The sequence below is a fragment of the Suillus fuscotomentosus genome, assembly GCF_016647785.1.
Source record: "Suillus fuscotomentosus strain FC203 chromosome Unknown F5891scaffold_137, whole genome shotgun sequence".
NCBI lineage: Eukaryota > Fungi > Basidiomycota > Agaricomycetes > Boletales > Suillaceae > Suillus > Suillus fuscotomentosus.
Window position 1 is genome coordinate 1 of NW_024539649.1, and position 17438 is coordinate 17438.

Consider the following 17438-nt stretch of genomic DNA (forward strand, 5'->3'; position numbering starts at 1 on the left):
GGGGCATGCGAAGGTACGTGTTTATTCTATCTACTATACATTGATACAACGCTGACGGTGAATATTTGCGGGTCAAAGTCGCGAAAACGACACTATGAGGACCAGGTAAGTCTTCATTGATTAAGAGACATCCTAGGACTCACTTTAGGCTGGAATCACGAGCGACTCGTTCCGTCTCGATTCCTCTCGCCGATCCACCCCTTCACCCTTTCCCAAAGGCCCTTTGGCACCTCCGCATTCGCCTCTGCCTCCTCTGCTTCCGCCTCAGCCCGAATCGCCTCATTCGCCCTGATCGCAACATCGATCCATTGGCGCTTCCTCCCTCGCACGCTATCAAAAGACTTTGAAGCTGCCATTTACTTAACGAGATCTCGTCAATACGTCATACTTATAAGTACACTTGCACCACTTACTGTATTTTTGTGCCTTGAAATAAATGTGTGTCCTTTTGATGCTTATCTGCGCATTATCGCGCTTGTTTGTCACGCGCTTTCTTTCGACTAAGACACTCAATCAAATAAATGTAAATAAGTGGTAAATAATATTTATTGACCGGCGGCAAGTCTCGAAAAAGGAAGTCAAGCAATGCGTGAATTTACTGATGCGGGTTCGGGGCTTCGGCTCACGTTAACATTCGTAGTCTTATATAGAGTTAGAATAGAGTTAGAATACGGTTGAAAACGGAAAGAGAAAATGAGTAAGGTACTGTTACTGTCTTGCATTCATATATGTCAGGACGTCGTGACGTCCTGGGTGCCCTGGTGGTCAGGCACACTCTCAACACTCCCACTCGCCAGACCACGCAGGGCAGTCTGACGGAGACCCATCTCCTCTCGGTGACGACTAACTGCTGGACGAGGTAGAGCTTTCGTGAGGCTGTCGGCGAGCATTTTCGAAGTTGACTTATATTCAAGTCTGATCTGATTGGATTCGACGAGGCTGTGGACGAGGTGATAATGCACACGAATGTGTTTCGCCTTGTCATGGAACTTGGGATTCTTCGATAGGGCAAGGCTAGCCTGGTTGTCACCATAGAGAAGGGGAGGATCGTAGAGGTCAGGGTCAACGCGGAAATCGTGGAGTAGTTGGATGAGGTATAAGGCTTCTCGTGAAGCATTCGAGAGTCCAATATACTCCGCTTCCGTGGTTGACGTTGCCACGACAGACTGTTTCTGTGCCTTCCAACTGACTGGGCCACCAAACAGCTGATATACATACGCACTCGTCGACTTGCTGTCATCGCGGTCTGCGGCATAGTCAGAGTCTGAGTGACCTATCAGTCCGTCGTTAGTGAGACCGAATACGAGTGTCAGGTGTGTCGTGCCACGTATGTATCTGAGGAGGTGCTTGAGCTGGCGATGATGATCAATGGTGGGATTTTCCATGTAACGTGAGAGGGATGAGACGGCGAAAGCGATATCAGGACGTGTGGTGCGCATGGCATAATTAAGTTCCCCGATGGTACGACGGTAAGGAATGGATGCGATGGCAGTCGCCTCGTCATCAGTGGGACTTCGTGTTGCTTTCTGAAGTACGATGCCTGGAGACATGGGAGTACTGACCGGGTTACACTGAGACATCCCGGCGTTTTCAAGAATCTTCTCCAGGTAGGTCTTTTGGCTGACCGATAGAAGTCGTTTCTCGCGATCGCGAGTGATATGCATCCCAAGGAAGTGTCTGGCAGGGCCTAGATCTGCGAGGTCGAAGCATTGGTTGAGCCGTGCTTTGAAGCTGTTAAGGAAATCGCGTGAGTTCGACGCGGAGAGCATGTCGTCGACGTATACGACGAGCCAGATGATCTTGTCTCCTTCGTGGAGAACATATAAGCTGTGATCAGCCTCGCTTCGAACAAACTTGAAACCCTCCTTCCGCAGATACTCGTCAAGCGTCTGGTTCCACTCATATCCTGCCTGCTTCAAACCATACAGCGCCTTCTCCAACTTCCATACCCAATCCGGATGTTCTGGATCCTCGAAGCCGGCTGGTTGCTTGAGGTATATGTCCTCCTTGAGTTCAGCATTGAGGAAAGCCATACGTACATCCATTTGATCTAATTCGAGGTCGAATTTTGCTGCGAGCGCGAGGAGGATTCGGACGGTGTCATACTTGGCGACGGATGCGAACGTCTCCGTGTAGTCGATCCCTTCGACCTGAGTGTAGCCTTGTGCAACAAACCGGGCCTTGTGCCGGGTGATGTTGCCATCCTCATCTGACTTCAGTGAGAATACCCACCTGGATCCAATGGCCTTCCTTCCTGCTGGGAGAGGTACCAGACGGTGAGTCTTCAAGTCGCACATGGATTGTAGCTCAGACTTGCAGGCTTCCGACCATAGCGGCCACTCAGGTAGGGAACGAGCTGCGCTGATCGACTTTGGAATGACGGGTGGTGACGAAGGTGTGTCTGTTGTATGCATGGCGGATTCATGAGGTGGTGATGGGTCAGGTAGGACTGGGACATGGGTCCAGCGCTCAGCTACAGGAACCCGCTTGGTGGGTATGGCCGTGGCACTAGGCCCACTTGGAGCAGTATAGCCAGGCTGAGTAGGTTGGCGTGGACGTGTGCTTCGACGTGGAGCTGGAACAGGAGCTGGTGCATTGTGGGAATGATGGGACTCGACTGGAACATCTTGGGAATGATGGGATTCGACTGGAGCGTCCTGGGATATGTGGGATGCATGGGATTCGGCTGGTGGGTCAACATCACCTCCCACTGACACCTGTGGCACAGAAGGTGTAGCAGGGGTCACAGATGGTGGCTCACCAGATGAGGGAGAACCTCCCACTGAAGGACTGATACCTGGAGCACCTCCCACCGAAGGACCGACACCCTGGTCAGAGTCCGCATCAGGGATTAGCGGACCCAGGGGAGATAAGGTGGGGTCCCCATAGAAGACGGCTTCGTCGAATTGGACATGGCGTGACCTGACGACGCGCTTCGCAGATGGGTCCCACAGGATATAGCCAGCGTCGCGCACGTGTCCCAGGAGGAAGCAACGGCGGGAAACGAACTCGTATTTCCGACGGGTGTCGTCTGGGATGTGAGAGTAGGCAAGGCAGCCAAAGGGGCGGAGGTAGCTCACGTCGGGTTTGCGACCGTAGAAAGCCTCAAACGGAGTCTGACCATCAAGCGCTGAGGAGGGGAGGACGTTCTTGATGTGAGCAGAGTGCAGGATCGCCCAGCCCCAGAAGGAACGCGGGAAACCACTCTGGTGGTGGCAGCTGAGGGCACGAGTGACGACGGTCTGGTGGCCACGCTCAGCAACCCCGTTCTGCTGGGGTGTGTAGGGCATGGTGACTTCATGCTCAATGCCCCGCTCCGCTAGGTACTCACTGAAATCCATTGTCGCTACGAAGACGTTTGATACGTCCACCAGACTGAGTCTCCATCCATGGCACGAACTTCTTGAAGAGCTCGAAGACTTCGGACTTCGCGTGCATAAGATATACGAGTGAGTAGCGCGTGTAGTCGTCAGTGAACACGACGAAGTACGAGTCGCCAGTGGAGGATGCGACACTGACGGGTCCCCAGACGTCCGAGTGCACAAGTTCTGCAGGTGCCGAGGCTCGTCGTGCAGCGTTTGGAAAGGGAGATCGCCAGTGCTTACCCATGAGGCAAGAGACGCACTGGATCAGGTCAGCATCACCACTGGTGCTGTGGAGTGATGAGGAGGGGAGTGACAGTCCGTCAACGTGTTCGCTCGCTTTGAGGACCGTGGAGAATCCAGCATGGCCCAATCGGCGATGCCAGGTCTGCAGGGATAAGGCAGTAGGAGGCGACTGTGTGAGCATAGCGGATGCACCAGTAATGTACCGTGCAGCGAGTAAGTACAGCCCATTGCGAGAATGGACGTGTGCAAGCGGTGGCCCGTGTCCATCACCAGCACGAAGCATTCCTCCTTTGGAGGAAGAGATGAACGAAATGCACTCAGATGCGAGGCACGATACTGAGACAAGGGTACACCGCAGGTCAGGAACGTGAAGGAAGTCAAAATCTCGAATCGTTGAGGATTGCTCATACTGTAAGACGAGCCGTACAGTCCCCCAGCCAGGGGCTAGGACCTCATGATTATCGGCGAGTTTCACACGGATGGGTTCATCGAGCTTCGTGTAGTGGGCAAAACGTGAAATATCAGGCTCCATATGGGCCGTGGACGCTGAGTCTACATGAATAGAGCCTAAAGGCATAGTGAGGGAGGACGAGATATTGGCAGTATGCTCTTTTAAGGTGAGAAAGAATGGAGATTGTGGTATAGCGTTGGGTGAGGTAGCATCCGCGTTAGGTTGGTCTGCCAATGGAGATTCCGTGTTAGTGGCGACAGCGGGAGGGGACGAACATGGTGCTGACTTCTTCTCATCTTTAGCGAGGCGTGCACGACATTGTGCCCAGATGTGGCCAGCCTTTTGACAATGGCCACACTTAGGTCTCCATCCCACAATCCAGCCGTCTCCCTTTGATTCATCAAAGCCCTTGGGAGGGACGCGATCACTCGTCTTGGGGGGTGCACTGTTCCCTCGATGTCCAGAGAGCATGGCGACATGCTCTGTCGTGCTACTGGTCCCTGCACGATGCAACTCCTGGGTCTTCAACCGATTCACAATGTCGTTGAAGTCCAGCGAGGCATCGCTGTTAACGAGTGTTTGGCGAAGAGGGTCGTAATAGTCAGGGAGAGCACGGAGTAGGATGTGCACGAAGATGGCGTCTGGAATCTTGTATTCCTCCTTCATAGCAGTAGCGCCAGACGTAGTAGAGGGTGGAGAAACTGAGGATGTGGATGGTGCGACTGAGAGTGCTGCGAGGTCCGACTTTAGGACAATGAGTGTCTGTAATGTCTCCGCAATGGACGTGCTGTCGTGTGCCTTTGGGACCGTGAATAGACGATCGAGGTATTGGTTGAATCGAATGGCTTTCTGGCGAAGATATTTCTTCTCCAGGGCGATCCAAGCAAGGTGCGGATTGTCAATATGACGTAGATAGACGAAGTCCTGTGCATCGATGGCGGTGGAGAGAGCACTGAGGGCGAGGAGTCGACGTTGTCTGTAGAGCTTCACCCGCTCGTCGTGTTTCTCCTTGCGGAGGATATTCTGGTCAGAGTCTGCAAGTTGGGCTGGTGGGGACGGTTCTACTTCGTCTCCACTGACATAGGACCATAGTCCAATACCGCCCGCCCACATCTTAAAACCTGTCGCCCATTGGGAGTAATTAGAGCCGTCGAGAGTGAGTTTCTCGTGGGGGTACTTCTCGGTTTTTGGGAGAGAGTCCGATGATGTCATAGTGATCGACAGTTAGAGGTGACACTTCGATATTGGTTTGGAACCCGGTAGGAAGTGTGATGGGTGAACGGACGTTCGAGAAGTGCTGATGCGAGAGATGGGGTAATGCCGCTGTCCTTTCAGCCAGGGCTCATAACCTGTTGAGAGACGAGAACTAGAGTACGAGGCTCAGTCACGGTTAAAGGGACTACATTCAATGTAGTACCACGAACCTAGAGTACGAGGCTAATGTATATAGTGAGTATAATGGAATAAGAAAGAGGAAAAATATGATACACACCTCAGTCACGGTTAAAGGGACTGAGGTGCGTTGGCGCGTGTTCGTAGTCTTATATAGAGTTAGAATAGAGTTAGAATACGGTTGAAAACGGAAAGAGAAAATGAGTAAGGTACTGTTACTGTCTTGCATTCATATATGTCAGGACGTCGTGACGTCCTGGGTGCCCTGGTGGTCAGGCGCACTCTCAACAGCGCAGCCAGAGACAAACTAATTGAGCGCTGTATGTATCCATTTGCGCGGCCTGATGTATCCTGATTGAGCATCCGTGATTGACACATCTCGTGGAGATACAATGCTATCTCTAGATTAAGACAGCGCTGAGAGGACACGGAAAAAGAAGTCTCGAACGCACTGTTATGACTGCATGAAGCCTAATTTATTACTCTTCAAACTGTACCAACTGATGTCGTAAAACCTGTTCGACGAGCCTCAACCCCAGGGGTACTTTATTGTACAATAACTCACCTCGGCCACACAGCTGCCAACGCACGGCCCTTTACGCTAAATCAAAAATCCAATGTACAACTTTGTCTTACAACGGTCTCGGTGTGATATGACCTTCTCAATGACTTTCGATGGGCATCAGCAGTCTCTGCTTCGCAGGCCTGAACGTGACAGCACCTCCGGGGCCGTTCAATAAGGTTAGAATGTAAAACAAGGAAAGTCCAAATGAAGCAGAAAACTCGCCTGTACAGCCCCTTCAAACACACCTTCCAATGCCCCTGCTCCTCCGTTTCCTAAGCACATGCCACCACCCATCTTCTAGCCCTTCACCTCGGTCGTTGTCTATTTATAGCATAAGAATGTCATTTAAAGATAAGCACGGAACTGATACAGGGCGCACCGCGCTCGATTTGCATCAATTATCACAGCCTGATTCAAGATCCGTATTTGATGTGTGGAGAATATGTATAACACCATCCAAACAGGAATGAGAGGGCACATGAAGGAAAGAGTGGCCCTCACGCCGCAGAAAGTTTGCAAGCCAGTATAGAAGTTAGAACTGAAGTAACTGCCACAAAGTCATGATCAACTCACCTCCAGCCTGCAAATGCACAACCCTCAACGTTCACCGTTTAATCCCATGCGCTGCTTTCCTCATTTCACCTAGATCTTCACTCCGGGAATTGGTCGCCACATGCACAGTTGTGCACGCCACTTGGAGCAGTACCACCCCTGAACAGCATCCTAGTAAGATCCATCGATTGCACTATATCGGAATTAGCATAGTGCATATTTTCATCAAAGTGGCACTAATAACTCACCACATTGTACATTCTCATTCTTACAATCCTAGTGATAGTAATCGCCGATGTGGCAAATGCCAAAAGATAGTGAGCAGGACTATCAGTTTGCGCTGTTTGATGCACAGTTGGGTTGTGGATAAATATTAGTTTCCAAGCCAGCACAACATGGCAACCGCGACAAATAAGCTGCATGCACCGATATACAGAACTGTCATTGCGGACCAGCGTTGTCTCTGGAATCATGTGTATTTTCATGTACTGACACTCACCCAGATCAGTTCCACCTATCAAGCCATTCTCAGCGAGATGACCGCTGCGGTCATAGCATTGACATACACCCCTTGTCCAAATGTAAGCGCTGAAGATACTAGTAAGATACCGACAGTCTTTTGATGTTATCGTGCTCAACGTCACTATCAAGAACTGCTCGCGATCTTGTCGCCCTGTTTCCGATGTTATTCTCGAAATGTTTTTGATACACGTACATCAGTCTATTGATGCCACCAAGTACTACCTCATCTGTTTAACACATGATGATTATGGTGCGACCATCGAAAAGCCTCTCATCTCATCTCTCCTCGCCTGCCAGCACAGGCCCGTGGAGCATGAAAGCTCATTCAAGTCATTCAACAAATGCACATTGCGTCAGCTGCATGACACCGGATCAGAAAAGTCAGCCGTCAAGAATAGGGAGATTTACACAAAGAAACAAATCCGCATCCTACCCTGGCTACCGAAAGCTCGGAACTCCAACTGACGATCGAGATTCAAGACTTGAGAATTCTTGTAGCATTAGAGCCCTTGCATGCTAACAGATTATACTAAACCGGTTCTGTATGGGTTTTCTTAGTGAAAAATAATCGAAAAGGGATCCTAGGATGCTCACTGTGAATGTAAATCTGCTGTGAAGACATCAGTGAACTCATGGATAAGTTAGAAAGTCATATATAGCAATACATGGTACACAATCGCACACATCAGCATAATTCCGCCATCGATCATTACATTACCATGTTTGACCTTGTAGAGGAAAGGAGGGTTCTCCATTTTCATATATACACTTGCGATGTCGAAGATGCGAGTGAAACTTAGTATATTCCATAGAACGAGGAGGTGTTCACTGAGTGAGCGGCAGCAAATTTGCGTCCTGCTCGTAACTTTGATGCCATCTCCAGGAGGATTCTACGCCGTCTTACACCCCCTCGCAATGTCGAAAATGCGCATGATACCTAGTATCTCCCATAGAATGGAGAGGTGTTCACTGAGTGAGCGGCAGCAAATTTGCGTCCTGCTCGTAACTTTGACGCCATTTCCAGGAACATTCTACGCCGTCTTACACCCCCTCGCGATGTTGAAAATGCGCATGATACCTAGTATCTCCCATAGAACGGGGAGGTGTTCACTGAGTGAGCGGCAGCAAATTTGCGTCCTGCTCGTAACTTTGACGCCATCTCCAGGAGGATTCTACGCCGCCTTACACCCCCTCGCGATGTCGAAAATGCGCATGATACCTAGTATCTCCCATAGAACGGGGAGGTGTTCACTGAGTGAGCGGCAGCAAATTTGCGTCCTGCTCGTAACTTTGATGCCATCTCCTCAAAATTCTTAATGTCCTTCAATTATGGGATGATGGTCCAAGCAGTATCCAAGTTACTATGTTTTCCAGGGGGCAACAATATGTTTACCGGGTGCACAAGAATAAATGTATGTCCTACGGTGGATAACGGTCCTATTTTCTTGTAATAACCAATGTTTGTCCGCTAGATATCATTTGCGAATACGTGCGAAAAAGCTATACTCTTGCATAATAGCCGAGATGCGTGCACCAAGCTAGTGAGTACCAATTTATTGTGAGTATCCCATAACCAGACAGCTGTATTCACTGGCGACACATCTCAAAGAGGTCGTATCACCGCGCAGACCCTGTACTTTCACGGTGTAGTACCTTGGCGCGAAACTTGGTGCACCAAGCTAGTGAGTACCAATTTATTGTGAGTATCCCATAACCAGACAGCTGTATTCACTGGCGACACATCTCAAAGAGGTCGTATCACCGCGCAGACCCTGTACTTTCACGGTGTAGTACCTTGGCGCGAAACTTGAAAGTAGTGAGTAACGGTTCAATTGCGTACCTTACTTAATATTTAACGACGTATTGTGTTACAATTAACATCATTTCTTCACTTGTGACGCATCCAAAAGAGGTCGCATCGTCGCATAGATCCTGCACTTTCACGGTGTAGTACCTTGACGCGAAAGTTGTAAGTGGTGAGCACCGGTTCACTTACACACCTTACTTAGTTATTGCGTCATGATCAGTATCATTCCTTCACTTGCGACGCATCCAAATGAGATCGTAGCGTTGCGCAGACCCTGTACATTTATGGTGTAGTACGTTTGCGTGGGAATCGAACATGGCAAGTAACGGTTCAATTGCGTACCTCACTTAATATTTAACGACGTATTGTGTTACAATTAACATCATTTCTTCACTTGTGCCGCATCCAAAAGAGGTCCCATCGTCACGTAGATCCTGCACTTTCACCGTGTAGAACCTTGACGCGGAAGTTGAAAGTGGTGAGCACCGGTTCACTTACACACCTTACTTAGTTATTGCGTCATGATCAGCATCATTCCTTCAATTGCGACGCATCCAAATGAGATCGTAGCGTTGCGCAGACCCTGTACATTTATGGTGTAGTACGTTTGCGTGGGAATCGAACATAATGAGTAACAGTTCACCTAAGTGCCTTGTTTAACATTTAACAAGGATCTGAGGTATTGCGCCCCACAACAGTACCATTGCGTGATTTTGCGCCATACGAGAGGCATTCTGTATGCGTGCATTCGCATCCTTGATGGCTTAGCTGTTCATTTGACAACGCAACAGTAACTATGGGCGTTGCGCTCTACTTTTGCACTTGATTACTTGTTTTCCTCGATTCAGTCTACCAAATGCACAGTGTGTGCAAGTAATATCATTAAAAGCATCTTTGACATCGCAAGTGTATATATGAAAATGGAGAACCCTCCTTTCCTCTACAAGGTCAAACATGGTACTGTAATGATCGATGTAACTTTCTAACTTATCCATCAGTTCACTGATGCTAGCACCAGACGTGAACTACTCCGAATCGAATCGAGCATCATCCAGTCGCGCCCTCTGCAATGTGAGAGCATTGACGGACATCTTGGCCTTTGCCGTATCACTGAGGTCTGCACGCTGGCTAGTTCCAAATACTTTTCTAATAAATTAGGTTAGTTCAACGAAAGCTGTTGGATTGTGATCAGACATACCTTGTCCACCACGCCAGGAGCCGATCAACGTTGCGCTGCGCGACTCGACCGGGGGGGCGTTCGAAAAAGTCTACAATAATGTACCAGAACTGTATGTAATCAAAGTCGCCGTCTACTGACCGCCATGAGGTCACTGACGACAGTGCGAATCGCAACTGCACGCAGTATATGTTGTTAGCGCTCGGTAAGGACAAGAAAATATCACTGACTTGACAGGATACGTATGCGATCGAGCAAGCTGAGACTTTTTGCATCTTGATGATTTGTGCCACATGAGTTTTGACTTTCCTGCCAGAAAAATCCTTCTTCGCGCGTCTGTTGTTTTCGATGATGTTAGCGCCATCCCCATCGCCGGTTACTTCCTTTGCGGAGGAAGGAGATGTGAAGATAGCTTTGAAGGCCTGCAAGAAATGAGATCTTTGTGAAGCTATTTATATATACCGCACCTGAACCAGCAGCGTGCTTTTGAAGAGGCCCTCCTCGAGATTGTTCTGATCGGCAGTATATCCTGCGTATAGGAACGCTGGCCATGACATTTCCGTTACGACATAGCCATCAACGCGATCCCTAATTCCAGCCCTGACACTAGTGAACAGTCAGTGTCTCACGAGATCCTGAACAGAATGGCTTACATTGGGTCATTCCAGTCTAGCTCTGTTGGGCAGAGTAGTTTGCCGCACGCGTCGTTGGTGAATCCACGGCAGAATTTATCCTCGGGGTCGACTGGAGGATTGGGCTTGAGCTCGCGGTTGACCCAATCAGGGACGAGACTCTTGAGCTTCGAGGTGTCGTCTCCTCGAGCACCGTCGGCGCCCTGTCTAAGCTGAATGATGATTTAGCGCAAGGTGAATCATTGACACCGGCGAATCTCACCTTTTTCAACATGTGTGTGTAATCATCGTGCTCCATGTCCGAAGCTTTTTGATGAAACCATGGGAGGACGTTGTTAAGGACTATGTAGCCGAATTGCAAGCGATCTTGACTGTTAGCAAATTGGTGAGCAACTCTCGTGAGGCGGTGATGAAATACTGACTCAACAGTCATATCGTCGTCGTCGTCCTCGCGATCGCACCGCCGATCGTTCTCGCATATTAAGTCCTCAATGCTGTCAAATAATGTAATTATCCGTCGGATAGCTCGTCCTTGTGACATGATATAGTTTATCTCCCTGAAAAAAATATTGAGCGACCGCACTTGATGATACTAACGATAGCGTTCAAACCTTTTTTTCACCGCCTGTCCTGACTCGAGCACTTGCAACTTCTCCTCCAGGTCAGCAATTTTCCGCCTATGTCGAGCATTATCGGATGTGGGCACTGTGGTTGTAGACGATGCTGAAGCAGGCTGCGAGGCCTGGGACGATGCTGGAGCAGGCTGCGAGGCCTGGGACAATGCTGAAGCAGGCTGCGAGGCCTGGGACAATGCTCCAGACTGCAGGTTCTCCTCCGCCTGGGACATGAGCTTCGAGAACGACTCGGGAGGGGAAGAGAAATAAGGGAGAAGGTAGGAGACTAGGGATAAGTTGGATTTCATGCTTGCTTCCGCTCTATTTAACGGCCATCCAGGATTGATTGGCAAAGACGGCTGCCCAGAACAATATGCGCACCTAAAATGGACACCTGTACATAAATAATGTCAGTATCCTCATATACTGAAAGTGCGGTAGTCGATGGAAATGGTAATTGCATAAAGGATATGCTTACTTCTTGAGTGACGACGTCTAAGTTTGGAATAGTGCAAAGAACTCATTTGTGGTGCTCGCTTCTGCGTTAGCGGTCGGCGTGATACACATTGACAACGCAGCATGATAGTTTGATGTCGATCATGTTCCCGCGTTCCAACCGTCCTGCGTGAGTCACTTTCCGACGCCTTTTTTTTGCCCATTAGTACGATTGAAGGAGAGTAAATACGTCCTGAGTGACCGTGACGATGCGGGTCGTATGATCGTCGGAGAACCCTCCTTTCCTCTACAAGGTCAAACATGGTAAGGTAATGATCGATGGTAGAATTATCCCGATGTTGCGATTGTGTACCATGTATTGCCATATATGACTTTCAGCTCAAGGTGGAGATCTGGCCGCGGCGGGCATAGCACTGGGAAATGCAAGATTGAAGGATAGTAGTAGCTGAGCTGGAAGCCTGGAACGAATCAAGTCCAGTTGATCTCCGACAAAAACGTCGCGTGACCTCGATAAGATAACGATAAGGTTCTCATTCGAGACTCAGTTGAAGCTTTGCGAACCTGGGAGCAACTCATCTCTACCGGCATGACAGCCTTTGTTACACGCAAATGTAATACGAACAATATCTTGGCTTGCAGTGTACCACGAATACTGACTAGTATACGATTGAGTCAGTTAAAGGGTGGTTATAAAAAATGAGAATGTGTGATGGGAGTGAAACAGCTGAACTAACATTGTCGCCTTCAGACTTCTGGGGTGCCATCCACACGGGGGTAGGTAGGACTGGAAGGCTCGTTGTATACGCTAGCGTTCTTGGCTGCTTGTAAACGACGCCAAGCCAGTTGTTGGCGAGATAAAGTCAGGCGTTGGCTGGCTGCTAATCCGCATGCCAACGGCCCTGCAACGGCCTGGGTAACGGGTGGGCCTTCTTCAGCAGACGAGTTATCATACGGTCCAAATTCTTCGTCTGTAACCCATCTGATCGACTGTCCACCATCTGGGTAATGTTCGTGCATCATGGTCTTCCTTTTGGAAAGATTCTTACGGCGCCGATCACCCAATCCCGACGTCTGCAACATCTCAACATACATCTCTGCAATGTTGCAGGCACGTTCGACGTCATACAACCTCTCTCGCAGATCAAATACTTGTGAGTGAAGAGAGTCAATTCGGTTCTGCGAGTCTCGCAGCTGATGCTGGGCCTGTGTCGTGACTCCTAGTCGGAGTTTAGTATTGGCGACAATCAGATCCTGCCGGACTCGTCCTTCATCGCGAGATCGCTGTGCAGGGAAATTGATATTCAACACATATCCGACCGCTGACACTGACAAAACGCACCTTTCTTGGCGTATGCAAATGATCGTCGTTCAGGGTTGCATATTCGAGTCCAATTCGCAAACGATCATGCCTTTGATAACAAACCGGTGAGTAGTTTTTACAAGGCAGAGGTGAAAAACTGACCCGATGATGAGACTCACACTGTGGTCATCGTCATTTTCGTGATCGTTCTCACTTGGTAAGTCTTCGATACTATAGTCAAGTGATGTCATCCGCCTGACGAGTCTAGGTTGTCCTTGGGAATTTTACCCCCTGAAAACGTGAAGGTTAGAGAACCAACCTAGATGCAACGGCGGAAATCATACCTTTTCATCGTGTGGCCTGACTCGGACTCAAGCACTTGCGGCTTCTCCTCTACTACCGTGACTACTAGGTCAGAGATTTGCTGTTTCTGTTGAGTATTCTCAGACGTCGTCACAGCTGTGGACGACGCTGTGATAGGCCGCGAGGTGTCTCCCACCTGGGACGATGTTCCAGGATGGGGGTTGTCTTCCATCAGCATATGAACTTGAGCAACGAGAAAGGAAGAAAAGGATAAATCGAGGCGAAAGTAGATTGACTTCTTGCACCGGCTCCCGCTATCCTTATTCCTACTTAAACACCAGAGCCAGAGCCATGACACATTGACGTTGACGCTTTCCATGTAGAAGCCGCTGGAAATGGTCTGTAATTCTGAACAGGAAGGTAATTTGTGACGTTAGAGCTTAGCGCTTAATCATTTTGGACGCTGACTCCCAACTGGGAAAAGGATTTTTTTCCCATCCCATCAAATCTTCGGGCTGCGGCAACAAAAAATGACTGGCTCGACTAGTACTACTATTCGAAAACGTACCATGGCCAGTGTCATGACCGCCGTCTGGTACGCGGGTTAGGTGATGACATCTTTGTGAAACTTGGACCTGCCAATGAGACCCAAAATCTTATCAACAGGCCGAATTCAGGCCGTGGCGGCAAGTAGTTATGTTTGTAAGCGATTGGAGCTAGTAACGCTTGCAGAGTGAATTGGCGGGTAAGTTAAAATGTCATGTAGTAATAATACCGGCTGATTCTGCCATCGATCATGACTAAGTATACACCTCCTCGTTCTATGGAAGATACTAGGTTTCACGCGCATCTTCGACATCGCAAGTGTATATAAGAAAACGGAGAACTCTCCTTTCCTCTACAAGGCCAAACATAGTAATGTAGGCCGCAGTAAATTTGTGTCCTGCTCATAACTTTGACGGCGTTTCCAGGCGAGTTCTGCACTATCTTATACCGGCGAAGATCATGATGCACTTCTAAGTCAACGAGTCGAAGACGGTATTAACTTGAGTATCAACTACTTGATCAACCTTTTTGGCACATGCCGGACAACATCTGATCAAATATCGACCTTTGATCTCCAACCAAGGAGGAAATGTACCCTAGATACTGATTATATGCCACCTCAACCCCGTTGGTCTGAAAGTTGTCAGCAACTGCGTTGTCCCAGCCTGATTGTGCGTGTTTCCGTAACTCGCCGCGACATGTAGCTGCTGAAAAGGCGAAGGCATGTGTAAAACGGGCCTGCCAGTTACCTGTGTCCGTGCATAGATATTTCGAGTATTTCTTCATTCGTAACACATAATCCAACAGCGCAGTAACAGAAGAGTGTCCCAACGGCGCCTGGACTGATCTGACGTGACCATCCTCCGAAGGCCACTGAGATAAATCATAAAATGTTAGGGACACGTAAATTATGTTTTAGAATCACTTACCTGGATAGCTACATCAAAAGATGAAATATCATCCACCAAATTGTCAATCCTAGCAGCTTGCGATGCTTGCATGTCCGCGTTAGTCATCAACAGTTCGACTAAAGACTGGTGTGATGCAAGTACAATGATCGGAGCCACCTTTTGGAAATCGGAGTGTATGTTCTTCACGGTTCCCTTCAGCTTGCTGACCAGACGCCGACCCTCCTGCGTCGTACTCCATTGCTTAAGGCGCGCTTTTTTGTTTGTTAACAAGTCATAACGATGAATCGGTAGAAGTAAATACCGTCGTCAGGGCCGATCGTGGCGTCAAGTGCCGCAATCGCCATCGTAGCGATTTCATCCACCGTAGGGAAAAGGCCGTTCTCAAATGTCCTCTGTACCATTTCCTTACGTGTCGACTCCTTAAATCTCTTGAGTACATCTGGCATTACGGGATCTAGTTTGCGTTCCTCGCGCGTTCTTGTGGTGCGTGCACGCTTTGCATCACCAAAAGCTGTGAACTTCTCGCTATCACGCTTGTGACTCATGCGAATACTCCTGACGCGACACAGATTTTCGGTTATATTCGCTTGGAATGGGTCAATGGGGGACTCCGAATTATTGGTGTCGGACAAAGGGGGGCAAAAAGGTCGAGAGTCAGATGATGACGGCGCCTGCCAATGCAGCTGTGAGGGGGAGAGCCTGGAGTTTGAGCCTCCATGTTGCGCAGGCACTGACTGTGGTACGGAAGCTTGCCACTGCGGCAGCGAGGGGGGGATCAACCCTGAGTTCAAATCTCCAAATTGCGCCAGCGTTGACTGCCATTGCGGCTGTGAGGGGAAGAGCCCCGATTTTGAGCCTCTGAGTTGGAGCGACATTGGCTGTGGGGCATGCGCCGGCAACTGTGGTAATGAGGGAGAGATTAGCCCTGAGTTCGAGCCTCCAACTTGCGCCAGCGCTGGCTGCCATTGCGGCTGTGAGGGGAGGAGCCCCGAGTTCGAGCCTCCAATTTGAACGGACACTGGCTGTGGGACATGCGCCGGCAACTGTGGTAGTGAAGGGGGAATCAGCCCTGAGTTCGGGCCTCCAAATTGCGCCGGCACTTGCTGCCACTGCGGCAATGGTATAAGCCCTGGGTTAAGCGAGCCTCCCATTTGGGCCAATACTGGCTGTGGTACATGTTCCTGCAACTGCAGCAGTGAGGGAGGGATTGGCCTTGGGGTTGAGCCTCGAATTTGCGCCGGCACTTGCTGCCACTGCGGCGATGAGGAGGGGATGAGCCCTGAGTTCAGTGAGCCTGCTAGTTGAGCCGACACTTGCACCTGCGACTGCGGCAGTGAGGGAGGGATTAGTCCTGAGTTCGAGTTTCCAAATTGCGCTAACATTGGCTGTGACATGGGCGCCTCCGATGAGTCGAAGCTGCCATGGGTACTAGGCGCCTGCCATTGTGGCAACAAATATTCGACGTGATGAAATCCTGAATAAAATTTGAATGCTGTAGAAAAAGCACGACTCGGCCACTAAAAACATACCTTCGTCAGTCTGAGCGCCGCTATCACTGTCTGGCACAGTTGTCAGGTCGAACTCAGGTTGTGGCTGCGGGTGTAGTATCCCGCGAGTTGAAGTTGAGCGATTAAGCCATTGCTGGTGATCAAATTGGGCTTGCCACCATGCCTGGGACTGGGAGTCTTCCATTCTATGATGGTGACTCGCCGTGGTTGTCAGTGGTTGGTTGGAACGATGAAAAAGTCGAAAAAAGAGCAGTCAAGTTGCAGGTGTGATTCGAGACTCGGCGATTTGTCACTGCCACTGGCAAAGGGTTAACTTGAGCTTCTACTAGTAATAGTAGGTTCAACGGTCCGACTCAGCTTTCATCAAGATCTCAGGCTGAGCCTCATGCCAGGTGTGGAAAGACTCGATGCTGATGTTTACTTACCTCATCTAACGGCCTGACCCTAGTATGTGTGGCCAGCCGCCAGACTAGAAAGCACCTGATCGCATCTGAAAACACAGGTCTCGAGACATGCTTGCAGTAATCTCCGTTACCTTGAGGTAGTAGTACTGAGTTTTGGGGTCGATAGTTCAATAGCACCGAATACTAATGCCACCGATTCTAGACTCTGGCGTGAGCGATTACTAGAACTGAAACACGCACCACATTAAGTCATCTGGTTCAATCAGGCCTAGCAATGAGTGCGTCGTCGTTTCGAGCCACTTGGTCGGAAGGATTAAGTTACCAAATAAACCCATACGTTAGTAACGGCGGTTGCGCCCCGATTCCCCGACTCGCTTTGAATTGTGTGCATTTGCTGCACTTCAGTGAGTTCAAAGTTGAATTGGAGGGGCGATTTGGACGTGGGTGTGGACTTCAAGGAGTTTGGACGTTAACGTTCACTCAGTGGCAACGTTCAAAACGAACTTGGTCCGTTTTCGCGCACCGAGTCCCGCGGCGGGGTTCAAATTAACGCCAGGGGCTGCTGCACAGCTTCTTCTGTCGGAAAAATCTAAACCTTGGAAGCCTTCTATATTTAGACATCATTTCGGCACCTTCCAAGGGCATTGCAGCTGCAATTCCAGACCCTTGCATGGAACCTCAGATATTTTT

General features: G+C 49.5%; 2 protein-coding genes across 2 annotated transcripts; both read right to left on the bottom strand.

Annotated features, from left to right (window-relative positions):
- Window positions 1-9922: 9922 nt before the first annotated feature.
- F5891DRAFT_964665 (uncharacterized protein) lies at window positions 9923-11553 on the bottom strand (the record flags this gene model as incomplete). The annotated part of the gene is made up of 7 exons (XM_041376115.1): window positions 9923-10043; window positions 10096-10250; window positions 10368-10496; window positions 10542-10680; window positions 10728-10918; window positions 10969-11263; window positions 11318-11553. The coding sequence occupies 7 exons, from the start codon at window positions 11551-11553 to the stop codon at window positions 9923-9925; spliced, it is 1266 nt and encodes a 421-aa protein (XP_041217847.1).
- A 967-nt stretch (window positions 11554-12520) lies between these two features.
- Window positions 12521-16528, bottom strand: F5891DRAFT_986927 (uncharacterized protein; the record flags this gene model as incomplete). Its single annotated transcript, XM_041377841.1, has 10 exons — window positions 12521-13057; window positions 13116-13185; window positions 13239-13307; window positions 13421-13787; window positions 13948-14014; window positions 14334-14395; window positions 14450-14798; window positions 14855-15087; window positions 15138-16310; window positions 16366-16528. 10 exons carry the CDS (start codon window positions 16526-16528, stop codon window positions 12521-12523), a joined length of 3090 nt encoding a protein of 1029 aa, XP_041217848.1.
- Between the last annotated feature and the right edge of the window lie 910 nt (window positions 16529-17438).